At 36.6% G+C, this 26,469-nt stretch overlaps 1 protein-coding gene across 2 annotated transcripts in view; it reads left to right on the top strand.

The window, feature by feature from the left end:
* Plap (phospholipase A2 activator protein) overlaps positions 1 to 26,105 on the top strand; it is a 123,114-nt gene extending 97,009 nt beyond the window's left edge. For both annotated transcript variants that reach the window (XM_081747207.1, XM_081747206.1), the window contains 3 exons: positions 13,380 to 13,484; positions 22,023 to 22,175; positions 25,408 to 26,105. In XM_081747207.1, coding sequence (XP_081603333.1) covers positions 13,380 to 13,484; positions 22,023 to 22,175; positions 25,408 to 25,979 — 830 coding nt within the window. In that variant the 3' untranslated portion in view covers positions 25,980 to 26,105. The remainder of the gene's footprint in view (positions 1 to 13,379; positions 13,485 to 22,022; positions 22,176 to 25,407) is intronic.
* The last annotated feature ends 364 nt before the right edge of the window (positions 26,106 to 26,469 follow it).

Below are 26,469 nucleotides of genomic sequence, written 5' to 3'. Positions count from 1 at the left end.
TCGCAATTAGTAAAGAACAAAAATTGAACGTTCCAACGTAGCTGCAAAACGTAAAAAAATGGAAGTGGTGTAGTTCGTACCCATACTCATGGTCATTAAGATTACAATAACCACATGCCTTAAATCTCTTGACTACGATTTCTGCGCTGAGTAGAATATAACTTATCCAATTTCTATACTGCTCCCATTATATCAAGTTTATACGGATGTTTTTTCTTTCGTTATTACAACGAAGTTGAAGATGCGGAAATAATTTTGATGGCGATCGCTGCCAAAAATCCGAGTAAACACTGTGTGCATTTTTTTTTTTTTTTTTTAACCATAATGTGAATATAGGGTGCATGTCTTCATTCGTTTTTCTCTTTTTGCCTTTCTTGACATTTCTTTATCATGTCTTTGTTTCTCTTTCTTCTCTCTCTACTCATCTTTATCTCTTACTGATTACTTCTCTCTTTTACACACCTTCTCCCTTCTCGCACCCGTGCTGCGTCAGAGCTAAACCGGGCCTCTTTGCAAAACGTATTGACCAGCCTAACCTAACACAAAGCTCGCAGTACTCAACATAGAAATTGTAGTCGAGAGGTTTAAGGCATGTAGTGATTGTATTTTTAATGACCATGAGTATGGGTTCGAACCCCTCAACTTCCATTTTTTTTTAAACTTTTTGTAGCTACGTCGGAAAGTTCATTTTTTTTTCTTTACTAATTGCAAATAGCGTTTACATTCAAAATAAGAGGCATTTTGATGTCATTTGTTCGGATATTCTCTTTCGAAATGAAGACAAGAATAAAAGCAATACGCAAAGACAAATAGTATTACCAGTACTAAACATTACCAATAATAATTGCTACGAAAGACTAAATACGATCTCTTTTACCATCTCTCGTGAGCTGTATGCATTATTAACAAAAATTTAAACATTCTCCTTGCAGGGGATTTGAACTGACGTCCTTTGCATTTGTAATCTAGCACGTTAACCACTACACCAAGATCATTGCTTGGTAAACGTTTAGTTGTCGGCGTATTTGTTCGTATTTAGATTTTATGTTCCCACTTCGACAATTTTTACTCTTTTTCCTCCATTTAGCAGCTGTTTCTGGCTTTCTCATTCTATGTCGTCCTTTATTTACACTATGCATTATTCGTATTCACAGCTTGTGCCCCTCTGCAATGTCTTATTCAGATTAGACTTTTCTTCTTGCCCCTCAGTAAACATTTGATTGATTTAATTCTCATATTCTCCATGGCTGGAGTGCAGGCATGCCAGACTCAAGAAACAGATGGACATTTACTTTCCTGACAGACAGTACCAAATTCACAACAATATTAGGTAACTCAAAGTGTGGGCAATCAAAAATTAAAATACTCAATAACTTTTTAAACAACTGTCCAAAATTAGGAATCACTTTATTTTTTTTATATGACCCAAAATTAAGTTTAAAAAATTTCAAATGGCCTCCATTTTGAAACAGTATGACGAGTCGGATTTGATATTTGTAATATGAATGAACTGACCTAATTTGGTTTTAATCTATTCTCTTTTAGGAAAATTTCTGTATCCACTATATACAAGAAATGGATTCTACTATTATAGAAATAGATGGATATAGTGAAACAGGGTCTACTAAAAGTTCGTAACATTCGCAAGATCAAATTTTGGTGCGAATTAGGTTGAATTTTTATGCATGCGATAGACGCGTGCTTTGCTTGCGATTTGATAGTCCAAAAGCCGATCATAGACATTTTTGGTGATGAATTTCGTTGTTTTATAGAATAAAATTTTCCAGCCTGTACTTATATTTGTACAGATTTAAAAAATCGTAAAGCTAAATTTCGTGACTTTTTCTTGACTTTCATGATTGTTTTCTGATTTCTAAAGGTGTTCGTGACCAATAGACACCCCGCGAGATCTCCACAATAGGTTTATTAAAAATCCCACACAAGCTTATTGTAAACCAGAAATTATAAGGGAGTCGCTGGCAAGAGGATGTTATAAAATGAGGATCGTGATGGGAATTAGGTTGAGAATCACTGTCATAGACTGATTAATATATGTATAGTCACTCATGTTTCTTAGGTTGACCCACCTTATAGGAAGTTACTGCCGTATCTTCAAGGTATCGAAACTAAACTAATAGGGTTTCGAGAAAAGTGGAAAAAGTAAACAAACTTTTGTCAGGAAAATAGGTAAACCTTTGTCTGAGAAAATAAGGGAAAATCAGTTTACAGAAATCTTTGGGAACCTTAATTGAATTCCCATAAGTTATTCTATTTTTGCCATAAATTTTGATTCCCCGTACTCCCTTAGGAGGATACGTCCTTTAATCAAAGTTACATGATAAAATCCCAGTTTGAGCTAAATACTATGTTCAAAAATTCATTTCAAACTGTTCAGTCGTTTCCCTGTGATACGATCACAAAGAACAGACAACGCCGCTTTCAGTGTGAAGAAGTGAATTATAAAAAATGTCCGTTGTCTCCCCCTTCCTTTAAAATGGATTCTGAAAAAAAAAATACCTTCATCCACTGATTTTTAGTGAGGAGTACACATACCGAGTTTCTTCCTCCTAACTTGACGGGCTCGTGAGGTACCGTATTATTGGCTAAAATTTTAAACCCTCTCTCCCCTCCCCACTAGGATGCTTCCTTTAATGGAAGTTAAAAAATAAAATCCCAGCTCAAGGTAGGTAGTAAGTATGATTCAAAATTCATTTCAGAGTATCGTGATGTGATCACAAACAATAGGCAACATCGCTTTCAGTGTGGAGAAACAAATTATAGAAAATGTCCCTTTACGCCTCATTAAAACGGAAATTTTTAAAAACGGAGAGAGATGATGTGCTCTTATTTTTAATGAGGAGTGTATATACCGAGTTTCATCTTCCTAACTTGACAGAACCATGAGATATTGAACATTTTTGCATAAATTTAACTCTCGCTCTCCTTAGGATACGCATTTTTAATAAAGTTACAAAATAAAAGCCCAGTTTGAGGTACGTAATAACTATACCCAAAAATTCACTTCGATATAATACGTGTATATATATATATGTATATATATATATATATATATATATATATATAGTACAGGGTGCTAATGAAGTATACCAACAAACTGTAAGAGCTGATTCCTCACACCAAAATAAGAGAATACGTTTATATGGACCCGTGGAGGAGAGTGCATAGTTTCAGAGATAGGGCTGTCCAAAATCAGGTAAAAGCTAAATTTCAACACACGCTATTTCGAATTGGAGAAAACGTGGAATGTCCATGTCAGCGAAAAAGGAAGTCATACATACGGAATCGATAAATGCGTATTTCATCAATGAACAATGGACTTGGAGGGGATTAATTACAGAGTATAATTCCCAGACATGCCCTGATTTCAAGATGGGTCCAAAGTAGGCAAAAGGTAAGCCTTCACAACAATGGACATGGAGTGATTCGGCGAAACGTCGGCAGTGTTAGAAACCGCCAACTCAACGGTTCCTCGTGCTCGGAATAACTCATGCATCCATATATTTTATCATGATATTATTTCACTTTTTTTTCTTTTCTTTTAATACCTATAAGCGTGAAACAAGCATCGCAGTACGCGTTATTTTAAATACAAGAGATCGTCGTGGTGGCAGGCGCTAAAACTTCCGACTTCCTGCCGAAGCATTCCATATTCACTGCTGTCGGGGCTTATCTTTTGGCTACTTTGGACTCACCTTAAATTCATAGCGTATCTCGATATTCTGTTGAGAACACGCCTGCAAATTATACATATAAAGAATTTCCTGCACCTATATATTGAAATATTCATTTTTGGATTGCATATGTATGAATTGCTTTACGCTTTGATTTTGGACAGCCCTAGTTCTGAAACTATGCACTTTTCTCTACAGGACCATATGAGGTTTTTTTCTTATTTTTTGATGTGAGGAATCACCTCTTACAGTTTGTTGGTATAGTTCATTAACGCCGTTTTATATATATATATATATATATATATATATATATATATATATATTAGGGATGGCCAATTCCGGAATTTTTACTTTCCGAAATCCGGAAAGTAAAATCGGAAAATTCCGGAATTCAGAAAAATTCCGGATTTCAGAAAAATTCCGGAATTCGAAAAAATTATTTTTTCTTTTTGTAATCCTAAGAATTTTGTTCAAATGCAAACGAACAAATTTCCTTTTTGTAATCCTAAGAATGTATGATGCAAGTTAAGCTGAAACTTACATCCTAAAGTATACACTACTCAATCTTCCCATGGTAAATGAGATGTAGTCCAAAAGTACGAAGCACTCCTAATATTTAATTTTTTTTTACTGTGATATTGTCCAGAGGTAGTACATATATCACACTGAGATAAACAACTTGACAGAATGAAGATATCATACGTAGTTTTCTAGAAAATCGTGAGAAACGAATTTTTATGAAGTTAAAATATGCGTCGCTTGTTGCCAGTGTGATGCAATTGATAACTTTTATGCTGGAATAGTCTTATTATTATTATTATTATTATTATTATTATTATTATTATTATTATAATCGTTTATGTACTGTAAAAGAAAAATATGAACCGTTAAGTAGTAGATTTTATCTGTTGTTTTTTGATATCTTCTAACAGTAATAACAAACTGCTTGTAAATACGCAATGATTATCAAGGACAATGGCATATTAATGTAAGGACTACTCTGCAGACTAGCAATAAACAATAACAGATAAACAATAGTTGCAAAAAAAAAGTAACTAACTTGGGCATGTCAGAATGTTCGCGAGAATATAGGGACGCATTGAGACTCTAGCAAAGAGCGTTGTGTTATTATTACTCAAAGGGCCGTACGATGGAGGCATTAACGCTAATGCTAATGGCACTAATGAGCACTTACTTGCTCTAACGGTTAACCTCATTTTTGAGATGATTCTTAGAAGTGGGCGTGTTGGCATGCAGTTAGAAGACATATCCATTATTTAAAAAGCACACGTTATCTGTGGAGTACTAACGATTTGCGTCACTATCGAATACTAACATAGAACTAGCGACGTTTAAAGTCGAAATTGGAGTCTGACATAAGTGGCTTGTCAACTTCACGGACATTATATTTTCCTTGAATGCGAGAATTTTGCGCCCGGGAAATTTGCGCCCTACCACAAAAATAGGAAAAAATGCGCTCGCAATATATTTGCACTGGGATGTTTGCGCCCTACCGCAAAAAGAATGGAAAATGCGCCGGCTATATATTTGCACTGGGATGTTAGCGCCCTACAATTCAACTTATTTTTGTATTGTGTAAAGTAACTTCCACTCACACTTGAACTAGGCTTGCCTCTCATCGTCTCAGTGAGTTACTCCATCCGTTATAATATTTCGAACAAATGAAAAAAATACAATTTTAGTTCACTAAAGGGCAATCCATACAAATACAATTTTTCATTATACTACAAAATTTACAATAAAAGTATAAATGACTGATATATAATTATTTATTAATATAATCAAAGAGTATAATTTAATCTACAAAAGGCTGTTTGGCTCTACCCAGATATCTCTGTTCACAATCCTTGCGAGTTGTTTGGCTTTTTAGAACACAAAATATAGAAAAGAAAATGTAAAGTGAATGTAAAATCAGTTCAGTAATATTATCAGGAAAACTATGTATAGTGTGTTTACTTGCTGGAATTACACTTCGAACACACAATTGCGTTCAGTCGTTCTTTCAGAAAAAATGTTCCGGGGGGCACACTTAGTATTCCGGAGGGGGTCACTGCTGGTACTATTCTATTTATTATTATATTATAGACGTATTATTTTGGTCTCCTCCGAGGGGGCAGTTTGAGAGCTCTGGGGAGGCCAGTGTTCCCCCAAAATCATCTCTGGAAGAAGCAGTGATTGCGTTGATCCGTTGTGTTCTTTTGGCTTATATTGAAGTTTATTGTCCCCTTATACAGCCACAATGAAAATAAATCACAAATGGCATGGTTGTGGGGGGAGAATTGTTTATGCTGTAATGTCAGCCCCTCCGAGCAAATGCGTAAGCTCCAATAGGTTCTTTTATTTCGCAGGGCTCAAACTTCCCGGTGGAGGTACATTGCTGGCGCAATTTTCCCTGTTCTTGAGGTAGGGCGCAAATTTCCCAGACGCAAAATTCTCGACACCGTTCGAATGACCTCGGAAGACTATATCTTTTTCAATACTTCTTTATATTTTTTTACTCGAGATTTCTTCATAGCTTCTTATTAAAATACTAATATATCCTCATTTTATTGTCCTAACCAATCAATATGGGTATGTTGTCAGTAAAATATTTAGATTGATCGAGCCTCTGGGTGTAACTACAGTATTTCATATCATCCCTCCATTAGAAATCTTGGCTAAACGAACCAATATATGTTGCCAATAAAATAGTTTAGAATGATTGAGCCCCTGGTAAATAACCACAGTATTTCGTGACAACCCCCCCCCCCCCTTCCTATTACCATATTCTAGCTACGTGCCTGACTCAGCTAATTCTCTACATCCTTTACCAAGCACATATTTTCTAAAGCGGAAAATGCTCTCTAAATACCTAAGCTCATTATTTTCAGCAGATGCACAAATTGGGTAACATTCTATCTACATGAATGTTATATATGTCGATTACTGGAAACCGTTTCTCGCTATCTATTACCATATTTACTATATAATGATTAACGTTAAAACCGGAAATGGTTGATTTGTACCGCTTCCGGTTTGAATATTACATTTATCAGGGAACTCGATTCTTAACTATTGACTTTGTACATCGTGGCCAAAATTGATGGTAATCCATCAGATAGTTCTTGAGACTGTTTGTTTCACTGATGGACAGAATGAATATATGGCTATAGAGTTTTGATAAACTAAATTTGTTAATGAGTGATGATGGAACAAATATAAGAAAGGGAACCAAGAGTAGGCCTACAACCGGAAAAATTTTCGAGCACAAAATTAGCCATCGAAAACCAACATGTCCTGGGTTAGAATACCATAGATGAAAACTCTACCACTGAGTCATCAATCACCCGCTTATTAGTTTTATTAATTATTATATTAATATAAATTAATGAATGCCTGCTCATGTTAATTATTGAACAATTACATTGTGTACATCGTAAAGTCAAAAATTATAAATTTGTATTTACTGTACATACAGTGAGCGCAGAAAGTGTTCGTACACCTATGCTATTGAAACGAGAATGCCTGCGAAAAAGAAACAGAAAATTTAAGAAGTGTAATAACACACACAATATGAATAATGAAAACTAAGCTTTATGAATATATCAATAAAGAACCACGAAGACAAGTTTAATGGTCAGAAAGTAAATAAATTCTGTAGAAAGTGTATAGAGTAGACGCAAAAAGAGATCGTACACCTGACGTACGAATACGAAACAAAGATACCACAACTGGGGTTCACTAGTATTCACCTGATTATACACCTCTGTATAGCATGACGAATAACAGAATGAGTTTAGTTGTGAATAGGAGTGAAAAAACTGCACGGTGGGCTGTCAAAATGGGAAGCAACCGAACAGAAACAAATGAGGAGACAAGAAAAGTAATTATTAAATTGCATAAGAAAGGTAAATCTTTGAGAAAGATAGCAAACCTTGCAGACAGACCTCGTTCAACAGTACAAACAATAATTGCGATGTATAATGTTTTATCACTGTGCGAAAAAAAAAAAAAAAAAAAAAAAAACCTGGAAGACCAAGAGTGTTGAGTGAACAAGATAAACGTTACATTATTAGGGAAAGAAAAAAGGTTCCGAAAAGTAGTGCTGTGCAATTGGCAACGGATCTGGAAACACGCGGTGTTAAAGTATCAGCCAGTACAGTGTGGAATATTTGCAGGGTATCATGGTCGGATAGCCAGGAAAATGTTATAGGTGAACAAGACAAATCGTATAAAGAGACTAAAGTTTGAAAAAGAGTATAAAGATAAGGGATCAGGTCTTTCTGGAATAGGGTCATATTTTCGGACGAAAGTAAATTTAATCTTATCGAATCCAATGGGAGGCGTATGGTATGACGCAAGGTGAATACAGAGATGAATCCTCAAAATCTCGTCCCTAAAGTAAGACACGGAGGAGGGTCCGTGCTCGTCTGAGGTTGTATGAGTGCCTCAAGAGTGGGTCGTCTACACTTTATCGATGGAGTGATGATCCACAAAGTGTATATTAACATATTAAAGGAAAATCTCCATACTAGTGCGCAGAAAACAATTTATTGTTCAGCAAGGCAACAACTCCAAACATACAGCGGAAAATACTCGATTGTGGCTACTCTATAATACCTTGAAACAGCTTCGCACACCTCCCCAATCCCCAGACATGAACCCCATAGAACATCTATGGTCTGTTCTGGAGACAAGAATCAGAAGGCACAGCTTCTCTACTAAAGAAGGCCTGAGAAAAGCTATTCAAGAAGAATGGGACATAATCAGTCCCGAAGCTACTAACTAACTAGCTAACTAACTCTATGGCCTATGGAACCCGGAGGTTCAATGCCGCGTTCACAAAAGCTCTCCACTGACTTCTATAGTCCCGAAGCTACAGAACTACGAACTACTACAGGTGAAATCAATGAAGACTACAGACAATCATTAACGCACACGGTAATCCCACAAAATATTAAATAACGTAATATACTTTATAAGCATTAATTCAATCATAAGTGTACGGTGACTTTTTGCGTTTACAAAAAAGGAATTCTCTCTTTTCTTCTGAACAAAACAGTGATTGTCTTTGTTTGGCCTTTCTCTTGTATATAGAAATAAAATGTATGAATGTGTAGTCTTAATTCTGGTTATATATATATTTTCCACCTCCCGTTCTCATGCTAGCTGTTTTCAATATAAAGTATGCATGGTGTACGAGCACTTTCTGCGCTCACTGTAGGTATGTTGACAATAAGCGAATGTTATTAGAATATTTGTTGAGATTTCTTTTCCTTCACTGCCTTTCGCCTGGTTAAAAAGTAGTTTGCAGTGCTTTGGAGCAGCTGCAGGTGGGAACGCGATAATGTTTGAGACATACCGGCGACTAAAGCAGTAAATAACTGCAGTAGCAATTGTCTACGTAAGTGATAAAGACATATCCAACTACAAGAAACTAATACAGTATATATATTCATTATTGTGTTTCTCTTTTAACAGCTACTAGCTAGGGATGGCCAATTCCAGAATTTTTACTTTCCGGAATCCGGAAAGTAAAATCGGAAAAATTCCGATTTTTTTCTAAATTCCGGATTTTTTCCGAATGTCGGAATTTATCTGAATTCCGGAATTTTTCCGAATTCCGGAATTTTTCCGAAATCCGGAATTTTTCTGAAATCCGGATTTTTTCTGAATTCCGGAATTTTTCCGAAATCCGGAATTTTTCCAAATTCCGGACTTTTTCTGAATTCTGGAATTTTTCCGAAATCCGGAATTTTTCTGAATTCCGGAATTTTTCCGAATTCCGGAAAGTAAATTTTCCGATTCCGGAAAACAAAATTTCCGGAATCCGGATTCCGGAAAATTTTGGCCATCCCTAATATATATATATATATATATATATATATATATATATATATAATATAATATAGGATGAGGCATATAAAAGTACCACTTGAAATACCGAAGAAACGAAAAGAGCTAGCGATATACGGTTTGCGGTAAACAGTAATGTCAAGAGGGGTTCGTCAAAACGGAGGTATGGTGTACTAGGAAAACTATCCACAAATGGCCGAAGTACTTCTGAACGCCAAAACAACCGGTACAATGCCGAAAATCACAACATGTTTCGACAGAACACAAGAATTTTAAGACCATTGTTACTACGTTTTTGATGCACGTCAAAAAATAGTTATGTGTAAATTATGTAATATTAAACTAGCCTGGAAGCGACGCGATTCATGTGTAAAGCAGGATGAAAGCGAAAATCACAAAAAGAACAGGGTGTCTACTGATACTGGAAATACTTGAATTATACCGGAATTTAATTTTGATACTGGAAATATACTGGAATTTTGTTCCACATACTGGATAAATCATGAAACTGGTAATTTGTAACAATATTTTTTTGTAATTGTTTTAATAGTCTTAGAAACAATTTTGTATCCATTGAGATGGTAAATTTTTCAAAGCAAGAGTTGTATACATTTTGTAATTAGACATTTAAAGCAATGGATAAAGTGGAGGGCTCTGAGGGGAGTTGGAGGCCCTTTAAAAATGTTAAAAAATAATTTTATTTAGAAAAATCAAGGTTAACTAAATTTACTAAAAATAAAATATTCTTTTGATGGTAAAACAATTACAAAGCTGAAGAATGTGATTATTCCTAAAGAACTTTAAAGAAAATCATTGTAATATTAGGTACAGGAATTTTGCTGATAGTTATACTGAATATACTGGAAATATACTGGAATTTTGAAAATGAAATTCAGTAGACACCCTGAAGAAGAAATTGTTGTTTTGGTTACCGAGAAAAGAACAAATTTAACACCAAAAAACATTAAAATAATGGTTACGTGCTATTTGCATAAGTAAACTGTGAACGCTAGTTATTTTTTTTTCTATTAATGTTCTCTGTATGTGTTTTTCTTTTTTCTTTAAATGATGCTTTCATTCAATGAGGATGCTTAGTGTTATTTTTTAAAAACTCAGATATTGTTTAATATAGTCATGCATGAGCTCATGTCATGATGACTGATGAATGAAAATTAAGGTGAAATAAAAGGTAACTATTGTAATTGCCAAGGAAAATAATGTTCTTACATTGAATTTTTATTCACCAATTTTATCCCGCTTTACACATATTTTTATAATGAAATTACGAATTCTTATCTACCACAAAATCGTGTCTTTACAAATAAGGCATCAGAAACGAAATGAAGTTTTTTTTTTTTTTTTTTTTTTTTTTTTTTTTTTTTTTTTTTTTTTTTGGTAATGGAACGATAGACGAAAACATAAATAACATGAAAGGGCACGCACGGAGAAATACAACGCCGTTTGTCTCATGCTTCTTTTGCACATAGTGTTATAGATATGCCCATGGGAATGGTTGTTAACACAAAGACAAGTGACCCACTTGACCGTCAGTACTGCAGTACTTATGAGCAGCCATGGAAAGAGACGAAGAAACACGAACATATGACCTTCGAGAGGGAAGAAGAAAACATGAGACGTCGTCAGCACCATTTATTTGATAGTGTAAAGACGTAAACTATGTGCTGGGCACTCGTCATGTTTATACATTTCCCTCCTTGTCTAAAGCAGTATGTCCTCTAATAATGTTGGCAGTTCATTTTCTAGGAAATATATGTATCGATCAGTATTCAGTGTCCTATGTATAAAACAAGGCCCAAGTGATATTTGCCCACTATTCAACACCAGACGTTAACACTCCATGGGCGCTGGCGTTGTTACAGACTAATAGTGCATGTTCCTTAGGTTAACGTTTCCATAATTGGCAAGGGTTTACCTCGTCGATGGATAGGATACGCGACAAATCTGGACTGTTGTGTCGTAACATAAATGTGCAAAACCGAACACGGTTCACAAAATCATTCCCATGTAATTCGTGGTAGATGGAGATACGATATGGGTGAAACATATGTGTATGCAGAATGCGTAATACACTTCTCTGGTTCAAGACACGAACAATATCACGGGACCTAATGTGTGAATTCATACCAACAGCAGGTAGAACATGTGTGTAATTGGCTTGTTCCGCACACGTTGTCGCGGTGTCAAACTTCCGGTGTCCCTTAATTTCACAAAGAGCTTACCAAAAACACGTCGCGATGGCTTCCGTCTGTCCGGATATTTCTCTACGTACACACGGTGGGGTTCTGAGGCATTCTTCGTGCATTCTCCGTAAATTAGGATGCTGTCGACTTTTTCTGCTTTTGTAAACACCATTGTCTTCACTCTCTTCACTCTTACCACTACAATTGCCTGCTGTAAACAAGCACGATCTCCTAAGTTGGCAATCGCAATTTGCTCCGCGTGAATGACTGCTTACTTCAGACAGCATGCGTGCCGAAGTACTGGCGATCAAGTGGATCATTTGTCTTTTTGTTTACAACCATTTCCGTGGTCATATCTTCGTCACTATGTGCAGTAGGAGCATGAGAGAAATGGCATTGTATTTCTCCGCGTGTGCCCTTACATGTTATTTATATTCTTTTCTATCGTTCCATTACAAAAAATTAACTTCGTTCCTGATGTTCCATGTGTCGATATTTTTCCTATCGTACCATACCACTGTTTGATGAACCCCAGTTGATATTGCTTCACCGCAAGCCGTATATCGCTAGCGTTTCTTCGATATTGGATGGTACTTTCAGATGCCTCACGCTGTATATATATATATATATATATATATATATATATATAGGGTGGACCATTTTCTTGCTATGCCCTTATAACATTTAAACTAAAGAACAGAAAACACTGAAATTTAATTCCATGCAAATATCGGCAGGGGAACATTTTTTGACATAATAAAGTTAACAGTGTTGCCAACTCAACATAGAGTCGTAGTTTTTTAAATGGCACTTGTTAGGAATTAGAAACTCGTGTGCTTCATTGTATTATTATTATTTCATGTAGAGAATTCTTCGTAACTGAAACATGTACAAATTGAATAATTCGAAATCTTATAATAATTGAGAATTCTTACTATCAAAATCCTTATTAGTTCATTGAGCTGAGCGAAGCGAAGCTCTTATACTCGGGTTAGCCGTTTGGTTGTCCGCGAACTCCTCCTAGACCGTTTGGCCGATCTCAACCAAACTTAGCACGCTGATAGAGTATGTCGTGCTGAGTGACAACATAGGTCGAAATAAAAAATCCGATGTATCATCGAGGAATAATCACCGAAAAACGCTTCCTCCTAGACCGTTTGGCCGATCTCAACCAAACTTAGCACGCTGATAGAGTATGTCGTGCTAAGTGACAACATAGGTCGAAATCAAAAATCCGATGTACCATCGAGGAATAATCACCGAAAAACGCTTCCTCCTAGACCGTTTGGCCGATCTCAACCAAACTTAGCACGCTGATAGAGTATGTCGTGCTGAGTGAGAACATAGGTCGAAATCAAAAATCCGATGTACCATCGAGGAGTAATCACCGAAAAACGCTTCCTGATTACGTAGTTTAAGCTCGCTCAGCTCATTTCATTGCAATCGGGTATATACATTGCATTCCTAGCAATTAAAGATTAATGGATTCTGTGAGTTATTAGTTTGAGGATTATTCTCATTAGACTGTTGGTGTTTCTTCTTCAATATCTTGACTATGTTGCTATATTATAAAAGTTACCTTTTTATGCCTTACTTTTATAGTTGATTGATTGTGTCTTTCCTCTTATAGAGTTCAGCACATCCTCTGCAGCAAACGTATCTTGTCCAGTGGATCCATATTTTCCACAGAAATCATATATACGGTTTGATCAAGCAAATCTTCAAGCAATTCAAGGTAAGTTCATTGCAAAGGAGTCGGAGTCGTGAAGTAGGTTCAGAGCAGGATTGGCGAAATCATGGTTTTTATTGAAAAGAAAATAGTTTTTTTTTTTTCGTTTAAACTAGGTTTTTTTGGTTTAAATAATTGCTCTATACATTCATATTATATATGGATAGAAATAAGTTTGTTTTGCCTTGGTGTTATTATGCAACAACCGGGTTATGCTGGAAGGGGTCACATAAGCTTAAAGCGGAATAGAAACCGCTTCTCGAGTTATATCCGAGAGAAATTGTCCTCCATTTGAACTCGGAAGCAGGACTAATTGGCCACAAATGCGATACGTCTGCCGACTCACTCACGAAGGAATCCTGATAAAAATACATTGTACTGATCTTTACATGCTTCTTAATATAACTGTCAACAGTCATTTCAGAAGGACAAAAAGATAAATAGTTGTACAAGTGAAACCATTATACAGAATTACATATGGACAATTTCAAAGTACTACGGAGTACAAAAGGACTAATTTAGTTCAAGTTAGTTAACAACGACTTTTATTTGTCCAAATTAAAGAAATACAACGACTTAATTTGCATATCAGTAAGAAAAGTGAATAAAGATACGAATTATTTGAGTCCACTTTGACTCAGACTCATTTATACATAAATAGATACCAAAGATACTTCTCATTTCCTAAATGCCTCTCGTGGTGTCTGTATGACACCCCCCCCCCCACACACACACAAAAAGTAGGCATTTTGATGTATTTTATCAATAGTAAACATTGAAACGAAACAATATTTAAAATTTTTCTTTGATTGCAATTACATAATAATAACAACTACAAAAAAATCTCAAAACAAACATTTATAAACTTATAAAAAAAAAGTTGCTTTTGTAGTATAATCTTTTTGAGTAATGAATGGGGAATTTAGGTCGGAATATAATACGAATAATATACGGGAGTGAAACGTGATAACCCACAAATGTGTGTTCATCAAGATTTTACAAACACTTACACTTTTACGGACATTTTTGTTTTTTTGGTTTAAACCAGCCAACCCTGGTTCAGAGTAACTAAACTTCCGCGCATGTGAACGGAACGCTTCCAAGTTGATTAAATTTGTTGTATATTTGATAAATACGAAACAACTTTATATGAGACCAAGAATATCATTAATACGTATAATGTAGGTATCCTCGATTAATATGAAAAGTGCAAGTATTGACAATATAATTTAAAGTAATAATCAATTGGAAGAGTAACAAATGAAATTAAAAATGTAGCATAACAAAGTTTGTAATCGTATCAAAAACCTGTAATTTATTTATTTGTACTTTTGTAGCCAACGCTATAGGCTCCCATTGGTTATTCAGGAGAGGGTAGATTACATATAACATTACAGTGGAAATAAAAACTAATAAAACCTTTATGGTGAACAAACACCGTGTTCGTGGGTTTTCTCGGGGTTCTTCCGTTTCCTTCCACTTTCTTCATTCCACCAGTTCATCCATTCATCATCATCGTCTACTTTAGCCTAGCCGGCATAACCATGGGGCGTAAAACGTAAAAAGAAGAAGAAAAAAACTAATGAACATATCTCTCGGTGGTTCATAAACGATATCTATAGAATATATCATATTGTCAATTTACACTTCAACTTTGATAGTAGACCCAGAATGGAACTAATGTGATGTTAAGCCTCTGCTTAGTGGCCACGGTTTATTTGCAATTTCAGAATTTAATTTTACTACAAATAAAATAAGTCGCCAATTCATTACTTGAACCAATGATATGAATATAAAATGAATAGTGTAATTGAATGTCATTATTCAAATTATACCTTCGTTCACCCTTTTTATGAATATCTTACACTTAAGAATTAAAAATATAAGCAAATTTACTTTTTTTTTATTCAACAGACTGCAATATACATGGACAACATTAAGAAATAAACGTAACAATCTTCCCATTGTTACTTCAACGCAACGTTTCAACAATAAGGTAATTGAATAACCACTGCAACAACAAAGGAATCTACATGAATTGAAAAACATTCCAATGAACATAGGACTAAATACTGCATGTATATATATCGCGTGAATAGCAGCTAAGGAACTAGACACGAATAATTTTACGCATAGAACTTATTTTGTATTAAGTCTGCTGGTAAAACTACAAAAGCTTATTTTTTTTGAACAGTGTAAAATTTATATTTTACAGAATATTAAATATTGTGATAAGCTTTGCAACAACATTTTCAAACTTTCGCCGAGATTACAGAAAAAAGATCTCCAGTTCTTTATCAGAGGGTAGCGTTCCCAAAACTGATGCAACGTTCCCTCTTTGTACTGCCATATTGATGCGTTGTAGTAGAAAAGAGGTTGCTCTAGCGTCTCCTGACGATAAATAAAATGCGGTGACCGACTTCTTTTATAAAGTTAAGGCCTTCGGGACCCCATGAACCACCTGATTCGATAGCTATAGCGACAAAATGATATTTGTCGAGTAAATTGCTGTACTCCTTGCGTTTTTCTGTTTTCGGCGAGCAGCCATGTTGCCAGCTTGTGCTGAAGAAGAATGTAGATTTGATGGGGCGAAGGTGTCGGAACAAGTTAAATCCCATAGAAGTGCTTTTCCTTTCTTCCACGGTATTAGGGTCATACCATCTGGCCTCTTGCCGCCTGCACGACTGCAACCCAACGGTTCACATATAGAAGGAACGCCTGCTGAAATTAGTGCCCTCATGATAATGTCGTTGACGCTGGAGTGGCGTGAATGTCTGCCCGCACTATTGGAACAGGAGAGTCCATGAAGGCCCTTCTTGTTTACGACACTTCTACAGGCAGGACATCTGTGTTGCTCGCAAACATCTGCTCCCAAACGCAGTGCACTGGCAATTCTAAAACTGTCATTGGGAAGATGTAATCCTAAAGAAGGTGACGGGATAGCATGGAGCCAAGCGCCTGCTTCAGATGATGTAGCTAGGAGTCTGGCCTTATCTTCTGGGTTATCGGATGACTGAAGTAGAGCTGAAAAGTGATGATTTATAAGAAGATCGTCCCAAGAGGATTGTAATCCTCTCTTATCAAGATCAAGGGGATCTGATCCCACTATAGATGACGTCTTAGCAATGCTATGGTTGACATCCGAATCCGATACTAGGCTAAGATCTTGTTGGAGAATGGTCTCGATCAATGGCTTAGCGCCATAGAATGAAGACAGAAAGGATGAAATAGCCAGGTCCATGGCGCGGCGAATGCTGAGACCTCCGTGGTTAGCAGGAAGGGCCGCGCGCAACCAAGAGTTATTGTTGAGTGAACAATTCAGGATAGATTCTAGACCGGTTTTCAAGGTGGTGTTATAGCATTCCAGTAGATCAGCATCCCGCCAAGAAGCACAGCGAAGAAAGTATAGCAGCGTTGGCATGGACAATGAGGCATGTAGTAGGTAAAAGGCAGAGTGAGCTGAAATCAAGGAAAGACGTGTAAAGAATAATTCTAATTTAGAAATTTTGTCTTTTAATATTGTTCATCTTGCCTCATTAGTTAATGCTGCTCCTAATAAGCTGGAGTCATCTGTCGAAATTCTTTGAATCCCAGGTGCGGCTTCGTCAAACAGCTTGAAGAGATTATTAGACTGCTCATTGGAGACTCCGAGAAAGCTGACCTCACGTTTGGAGAAATCCATTTGCAATCTTATCTCCTTAGCCCGTTTATGGGTCATTTCTAATGTCTCTAGCTGTATCCTTGTCTCCAGTTATAGTCCCGTTATCCAAATACCATATGTTTAGTTCCATATTGATACTGTTAACGATGGATTGTAAAGTAAGTGCGAACAAACCAGGGCCAAGAGGGTCGCCTTGTTGTACGCCACGCTGAGAGAGGATTATTTCATCTCCTAAGTATAAGTTGCTCAGTTGCGAGTAGCGCTGATGGACGTATCGATAAATTGATGGAAAAACTTTTTTTTTTTTTTTTTTTACCTGTATGAGCATAGAATCACGATTCAACTCGTTAAATGCGTGTCTGAAGTCTATTTTCAGAAACACTTTCTCCTGCTGTTGTGGAAAAGACTAGTACATACGAGCAGCTTCTGCTCCATGTGGGACGCAAACTCCCAGTTGGTGTGGGAATAGAAAATGTGTTAGAGGTTCTCTAATTCTATGGCATATGATTTTGGCTGATAATCTCCTCCACACATTACCTATTGCGATAGGGGGAATGCCGCCACTTTTCTTCTTCAAAGCTATTAGTGATGCTCCAAAGAAAATAGGACTAATTTCCGTGAGCACATCACCGGAAATAATCAGGTGGAGAAAATCGCAGATGGCATTAGTCAGGTGGTCTTTAGTTTTGCAGTATTGGGAGAGTAGGAGGTCCTTTAATATAGAGGGACGGAGAGTGTCCATACCTCCTGATGACCCGGAAGGAAATGATTTAAGTGCCTTCGTAAACTCGTCAGCTAATACTCTAGGCGCTACAATACTGGGCTCAATGAGATCGGGAGGTTCAAAAGGGTGGCTGTGAGCCGGATGTTTTTCTTTTAATGCTTCTAATACAGATCCATTCGGAGAAGCTATAGTATCTTCTGAAATGAGAAGCCGTACTGCGTTGCGGACATCACCATCTACTAATTTGTTCTTCTTAATGTTAAAAATGGAATTTACTGGTCGTCGAGCTTTGAAGGATTTTTTTACTGTGGTTAGGAAGGGCTTTGCAACGAGAATCAGACCAATATCGCACTCTTTGTTTAACCCATGATGTTAAATTACACAGGCCAACGTTTTTAAACTTCTGAAAAGTTATAGAAACAAAATTCACTGATTCTGACTAATTTTAGGTCCCTGAATATGATATTCATTTTACTACATTAGCTTGCTTTTTTGTGTAACGCATAGTTGCCAGATTTACCATAATAGGGAAAATGAGATATCATGAAGTGTACCGGCCAATGAGCTGTTTGCGTGCCGAAAGGGAATCAACTTCATTTCTACAGTTGGTCAAGAACGACATTCAGTTTTAAAAATTCTTAAAATTAATTTATTGAATCAAACCAGTTAAAAACTATATGTTCTGTTTGTGTATTAGTACTAAAAAAACTATATATATTCTGTTAGTATAGGCCTATTAGCATTTACATACACAGAGTAATTTATAAAGTCTAATGCAACACCATTTGCTTTACTTTTTTCTTTTATGAAATGTTGGGTCCTCTCTCTTCACCGACCAGCAATAGTCCCCCATCATTGCAGGGTCCCAACGTCCTTGATATCGAGTTTCCATCGTTCTTATATCCTGGTGAAACCGTTCTTCCATTTCGTCGCTTACATCAGCAAGATTTTCTGTAAAGAAGTTGAGATGGGGGTGCAGAAAGTGAGCTTTAGTTCCCCCCCCCCAAAAAAAAAACTTTTACAACTTGAACAAAAGTACGCCAGACATTTAACTCTTTGTCGTTTAAACTCTGTTCGAACAATTCGTCATGGATAAGTTGCGAATATCAGGTCCTGTGAAAACTTCTTCTTTTAATTCACCATCACTTAGTTTTGGAAAACACTGTCTAAGATACTTAAATCCTTCACCTTCTTTGTCCATAGCTTTTACGAAATTCTTCATGAGGACCAACTTAATATGAAGAGGCGGAAGCAGCACCTTGGCTGGATCGATCAGAGGCTCATACTTGACACTGTTGGTACCGGGCTTAAATGTCTCTCTGGGGGGCACTCTTTTTGTGAAAAATGCTTTCCTGTGGCTCTTGAGTCCCAAAGACACAAAAAACAACAGTACTTTGTAAATCCACCTTGCAGACCAAGTAATATTGCAATAACTCAAATCTCCGCAAATTTGCCAGCCATATTCTTTGTAGTTAATACGATTTAAAATGAGTGCGAGATTCTCGTTAAGTCTCTTTCATCGAAACAGAGTGTGCCATAGGAATAGACGGCAGTTTATTTCCATTATGAAGTAAAACTGCTTTCAGACTGTACTTAAATGAATCTATGAAAATACGCCAATCGGATGGATCATGTTGAATTATTAATTCATTCATCAGACCATTGATGTCCGTGCATACGCAAAGGGAACCTTCCATTCTGTAGTATTCTGAAAAGGGCTCGTTCCTTTTCCTGTAGTGAGTGTAAGTAGTTTCAGGAGCCAGTAAATTCCACTCTTTGAGTCTAGCACCCAAAAGTTGAGCTTTCTCTTTCGAAAGTTGTAACTCTCTCACTAAATTATTCAACTCATGTTGTAGGATGAAGTGAGGCTCATCTTTTACGTGGAAGGAACTGTCTCTCGGATCTTCACCTGCAGATATTGAGTTGGTTTCCTCATCGCTTCCTGTAGGCGCTGTAATATCGATAGTTTCTCAATCTTTTAGAGGAGTAGGTACAGGTAAATTTTCTCCATGGGGCACTGGTCTGATCGCGGATTACAAGTTTGGGTATTTACTGGCACGTTGTTTCTTCTTGTTACTTCCTGCTGTATTCGTCATACAGAAATAGCAATCATCATAATGATTCCGGGGTTCTCTCCATATCATTGGAACAGTAAAAGGCATCCTTCGTTTGGTTCCTTTGAACCAGGCAGTCAGAGTCGCATAACGCATCAAACAACACACATGAGGGGCCCAGCTTTTATCTTGATCACCGATCTTGCAGCCAAAATAAAAATAATATGCTTTCCTAACGTCATCATTTATTGATCTAATCTGCGACTTAACCATAAATACACCACAGATATAACAAAATCTGTCCGGTGAGTTTTTACATCCTCTGCGGGAAGAACTTGACATTTTGCACAGGAAAGCAAAACAGAGCAACAGCACAACCACTTATTCCATAAAATCACTAAAAGATACTGAAAACACAGGCAAACAGTTCTTAAAATACGGTAAAATAACACTGAAATTACTGACGTAAAAATTTCAAGTCAATTCTCCCGATAAAATACTTATACACTTGAGAGATTACTTACTGCAATGCATAAGAGCAAGACTGAGCCACGCAATAACGGCGCAGTCGGCGCTTTTTTCGCCCGCGTCATCGTGCCGCTTATTGTTGCCACATAGATCCTATTTTTTAAACCGGTTTCAGTGGTCTAAAAACAAACAAACAAAAGAGGGGGAGGAACACAAGTGTCAAGCACTTCAATCATCCCCGTCCTCTCGGTATTCATTGTTATATATATATATATATATATATATATATATATATATATATATATATATATATATATATATATGCCAACAACAAGGGGGGCTCCTATCTGTCGCCAACTGAGTGAAATCTAATTTATTTCTTACTCAAATGGCATTGTCAGACCGGTTACTTCGATGACAGCTGAAGCCGTCCCTATAAAATGGCAAAATTGGTAACAATGCATAACGCCAAAATACGTGCTAATGTAGTAAAACGGCTATCAATTTCGAATTCAGCATCCCGAAATTAGTCAGAATCAGAGATTTTCCTTTCTGTAACTAAACTGACGTCGGCCAGTGTTATTCACTTTGTCAGCTGAGTCGTTTGTACGTACAATCTGTTGCAATACCTCGCACAGAGAGTCTGCCACTGTAGCTCTAGTTCCTCGAGGTCCCTGCGCAACATTGGAGTAGAAGACTGTAATCTTGCTAGAAGCTTATTGCATTTGGAGATCAAAATTTTTCTTGGGTGATCGACATTATCGGTGGATGATTGCGACTTCCGTGAAAGCGAGCATGATTTGGTTTTATTGATATCATAATGGCGCCTGCTATTGTGAATTGCTAGGCCTTTTAAACTAACACACAATTTGTTGCAAAGCTTACAGGTAGTCTCGTTAGGCCTGTTTGAAAAATCAGTGCTCATGTTTAATGCGGTAAAATTTTAAATTTGAATTTTAAATTTAAATTACACCCAACTACATTGTTGGAAATGTAATATTCTTTGACGAATAACGACCATTAATTGAAAATAGCAAATTTTCAGTCATCTGAACCACTGAAGCGATTCGAAAACGGATTTCACCAAAAGTCCCATCAAAACTTCAACCACACATCACTTCGTAACAAAGAGCACAAAACCTCACTTCACCTACACTAAACGAAGAGAATTTCGCAGAACACGAAAGACACGTCTGCTTCCAATCACAACACCCTTTTTATTATACATATGCATACCTCAATTCATTTTCAAGCCATTTCTATCGAGGCATTCTCTTCTCTCGACATGGCCTTCGAAAATTAAATTCTGCATGTGGTGAAATATGGTATCCTCGTCTGTATTAGTGTAATAATTTCTGCATACAAACGATAATTTTCTCCTACTCTCATTGTACAATATGACAAGTTACATAGAGAAGGGGGTCATATCCTAACACAATAGTAAAATAGTAAACGTCCTGGAATCTATAGGACTGTTTTAAATTTCTTCTTTCACTTTCAGTAAGCTAAAATAAGTTTTCATAAATGTCTTTTGCATGTGTGTTGAAATGTAACGGATATCAGCCGAGCTGCTTATGGTTAGATGTAGATACACGCATGTTTGGTTCTGATATTTCCGTTCTGCTATTTTTAAATAGAGAAACTTCTGGAGTTGAATCGAAAAACGGGTGATGGGGTTCACACTGTGCATGAAGATGCTCTACGAGAAGTTGTGAAGTTGGCAAACACAGATACAACAATACAGTTGGAGTATTTAGATATTCTGAAGCAGCTTTTGGAGTGGCCTCAAGGTAAGTTACAGTATCAAGGTATAAGAAAACAATTTTTGTACAAGACATATTCCGAAAGTCACAGGAAGCTTGGTTATAAACAGATAAAAATACTGTTTCACACCAAAATACAATGTTTTGGCTTTTTTTTTTTTTTTTCACATAGTATTCATCGACGTTGATATATTTGCTGTACAGTAAAATCAGCTTCTAGAAACCCTCCTGGTTGAAAAATCAGTGCCTAGCGATTTGAGGAAATTCTTCACAATCTGTTGCACCTCTTCGATGCTTCCGAAGTGGTCCCGATAGTGCTGACTTCAATGCAGAAAAAAAGGTGCAAGTCTGATGAAGCAAGATCAGGACTGTAGGCCGGGGTGATTTAGTCTCTTCTATCATAGACACCGAATGTGTCCTGCAGTGTCCCTTGCTGTTTGGGGACTTGCATTATCGTCCAAGAAGAAAAGCCCTGGGCTTTTCCGTCGAATCCCGGACTTCAGTTTGCTTAGTGTGTTGCAACAGCGTGACGGTCTCTACAGTAAGGAAAATCAAGAATATGGCACCATTTGTGTCCCAGAATACTGTCAGCACAATCGTCCCTGCGGACTGCGACACCTTGAATTTTTTCATGCTGGGTAAACTAGAGTCTTTCCATGTCATTGAGACGGTTTTGGTCTGTAGAGCCGTCCAAGTTGTGCACCCATGTTTCATCTGTTGTGATTATTTTGAACAGGAAGTCATTGCCTTCGCGTTCGTACCGCATCAGGTGTTCGAGAATTATTGACATTGAGTTGAGTTGATTTTGAGTTTAACGTCCCGTTCAGCAGCGAGGCTATATGAGACGTGGACCTACTGATTAACGTGGAATCCGAACCACTTGAGCTACTGTCGGGAATCGAACCCAGGTCTCCCATGCCAAAGGCGCGTACGCTAACCGTTATTGGCATTCGTGCAGTGTTGTGGTCAGGGATGAGGTCTCTTGGCACCCATCTTGCCACTACCTCCCAATATCCCAACAAATCGTGAATCATGTGGTGGGCTTAAGCACATACAACGCCTATGCAAATGCGACATCTGATCTTCCACACCCTACCTGCCTTCAGTGAGGGCACCAACGCCTAACCGTTTGGCAGGACATGACGTCGTCTCCTTTCATAGCGCACGACAGCATATACTTCAGTTTTTGGCTACGTTTCCAGAACATGTCTTTCTGTCATACTGGTTTTCACTTCACTGAGATGCTATCTTTATTCTTCTACACTCTACGACGCATACTTCTTTACTCCTCTGCTTTCACTCCTCCCGTCGTGACTAAAGGAAAGATTGTCTTTTCTTTCGGTAATGTGTTTTTTCACTTTGTAATGCAGCTTCCCTGTGAAAAAAAATCAAAAATTTTATTTATTCCTTGTTTTAATTGTTTCAATGTAAATTATTATATATTTAAATTGCTTCTTATGTTTTCTTATCTTTAAATATTATATACCAAAGAGGTTTATGTTTATCCCGAGTTTTCTCAAGCCTTTGATAAAAATTGTTTAATAGAACAATATTTTGCACTAAATGATTATATACATAGTATGCAGTTAAAAACTATCAAAAAAGTCAAAAATTTATTTTATCCCAAGTATTTTCGGGCTGTTTGCCAATTGTTAATCCCGACTTCTACTGGATTAGAATAAAAAGGATCTAGAAGTAAATATATCCACGAAATGACTCAGGCAAAAACTATAGGACGGAGAATTTACATACGAATTTCGTTACACAGTGCTTTTCTTCCCGCAGGAGTACGAGTTGTTGCTAAAATACACTTGTTTCTTTGAAAACTAATCGTGAACTTTCATGCAAATTCAAGTTTACTTGTCAAAGATTATAAAATAATACATAGAGAACTTGTGCGCGAGAAGGCATTTGGATGATCACATATCCGATCAAATATATGTCGTCATGAACTCATAGAGTAACGTTTGATTAAGTTGACACAAACAGTTCAGACATCTCGACAGAAACAGTCCACTATATTACTTGCAAACTGTGACAAAAGGAGACAGAAAGTCAAACACTTTCGCACAAAATATCTTTTCAATTATGCCGCGTCAAATGTAAACTGACTATAAAATCCGTGCTAAGTGCCAAAATAAAAATGTTGAGTAAAAATTCCAGATGTTACTTTAGAACTGATGGGACATATACCCACGCACATTCTTCTGGCGATTATTTGAAATGTTTCCACAGTGAATACCAGATAGCCCGTTGTTCACTGAGCACAGTTAGACACATAGGCTACATCTCAACAATAAACCGAACTTTTCCATTTTTGGCACTTAACACAGATTTTATTTTCCGTCTACAAATAGCGCCACTGTTACAGTCATTGTTTACAAATGGAATAAGGAGACATTGGTAAGCTGTAAAAATGCAGCCGGTGTATTGTACGCAACTAACGTTATCATCTCATTTTCGTGCGCTGGCATTTAAACAAACTGTTTGTTTTGAGAAGAGAAATTTTGTTTCCGTTGTTCTCTTATAAAGTGAAACGTATTTAAAGTTTTAAATTATTGAATGACAATGAATCATATATAAATACTCTTATTTGTATTGTATACCAATCTCTCTCTCTCTCTCTGGTAGTTTAATTCAGAGAAATTCAAATAACAAACCGTCTATAAAGGAATGTAAAATAACGGAGCGTTACATTTCATAACATCGCAGCATTTATTTCCTAAGTAATAACTATTAAATGATTAGAGATAAGTTGAAAATAATACTAAAGATAATTGAAAATAACAATTTCTGGCGAAAAGCTACCTCAAAACGATATGACACACAACTCCCTTCGTATTAACAATTTTGGACCTGAATCAGAGACAGCGGACTTCAATAGAAAATTATAGTTCATTCCAGGTAGAGTTGGCGAAATTTGTATTTGTTAGATCATACGGAAAGCTGTTAACACTATAGTATAATAAAATAGATAAACAGGTAATCTATCAGAAACAAAGATGAACAGCGCGTATTGTCACAATCATTTCACAGTCCTCGTGTGTGAAAACTTTGCATTTTGTGTTTTTATGTTCTTATCGTGCTAAAATCATGTACAATATACACATGATATTCGTTATAAATAGACTGTCGAATTAATTTAATGAATTATCATAGTGCCATTGTTGTTATTGTTATTGGCTATGATTGTATTTTAATGTAATATAATCATATTCTTTGTCGGGAATACTGTTGACAAATATTCTTTTCTTTTCAGAGATTGTGTTTCCTGTATTGGACATAACTCGGTTAGCAATTCGCAATAAAGCTGTGAATATGGAATTGTGTAGCGGAAGAATGGGTGATCAGTTCGTTGCTTTTCTCCGGAGATTTTTAAGGCCAGATGCTCGTCCACCTAATCAAATGCTCACGCTTCGGATTGTGTGTAACATGTTCAGTCATAGTCCTGGAGATGAATTGATTCTTAAACATTGGCAATATTTTCTTTCCTCACTTACGGATTTGCTGCCACCCTGTAACCGTCATATACAAGTTGCAATGGTTACAGTACTTCTAAACCTTGCGGTTGCTTTTGTAAGCACTGGCAATGAAGAAGGACAAACACGAGCAATATCTGTAGCCACAGCAATAGCGCCTCAACTAACAGATGGTGAAGCTCAGTTTCGAATGCTTGTAGCGATTGGAACATTACTTTCGAAAGCAGATAAACAGATGATAAAGCAAGTGAGGGAGTCTGGATTAAGCGCATTAATACTGCATCTAATGAACAATAGAGATCAGCCTAAAGTATCTGATTGTGCCGCACAAGTAAATAAACTTATTGCATGAATTACTATAAGGACAACGAATTGAATTCCTACTTTGTATATGTATAACAAATGTGCATTCAAATACATTTTAAAGTATATGGTATATGAAAAGTTTAAGACGTTTAATTAAAAGTTTGAGCTAAAATTTCAGTGTTTATGTTGTATTGGAAAAAATTTAGACTGACGTTTCAATTACCGAAATAGCAACAAAACAAACGGTAGGTATTCCTTTACAAACTAATGTTCCATATAGTGTAAATTTCTCTCTTGCCAGGTGAATAATCTTAATGATCCAAGCCTATTGCGATCGAATTTGCCAGGTAGATAATAGACATGGAATAAGCAAATAAACACAGGAAGAAGTAGACCCAAGAAAAAAAAAAAAAAAATTCAGCTCAGATATAATATACGTAAGATACAGGGCTACGTGTTTCGTATTTTCCTTGATGAAGAGACTGAGTGAAACCGAAGTCCTCCAAACTTTTCACCACGAAATGTCAAAGTTTGTA

This window comes from Thermobia domestica, unplaced genomic scaffold (genome assembly GCF_964235325.1).
Source record: "Thermobia domestica unplaced genomic scaffold, izTheDome1.hap1.1 HAP1_SCAFFOLD_99, whole genome shotgun sequence".
NCBI classification, from domain to species: Eukaryota; Metazoa; Arthropoda; class Insecta; order Zygentoma; family Lepismatidae; genus Thermobia; species Thermobia domestica.
The sequence above is the reverse complement of the archived record's forward strand: the minus strand, read 5'-3'. Positions and strand labels throughout refer to the sequence as shown.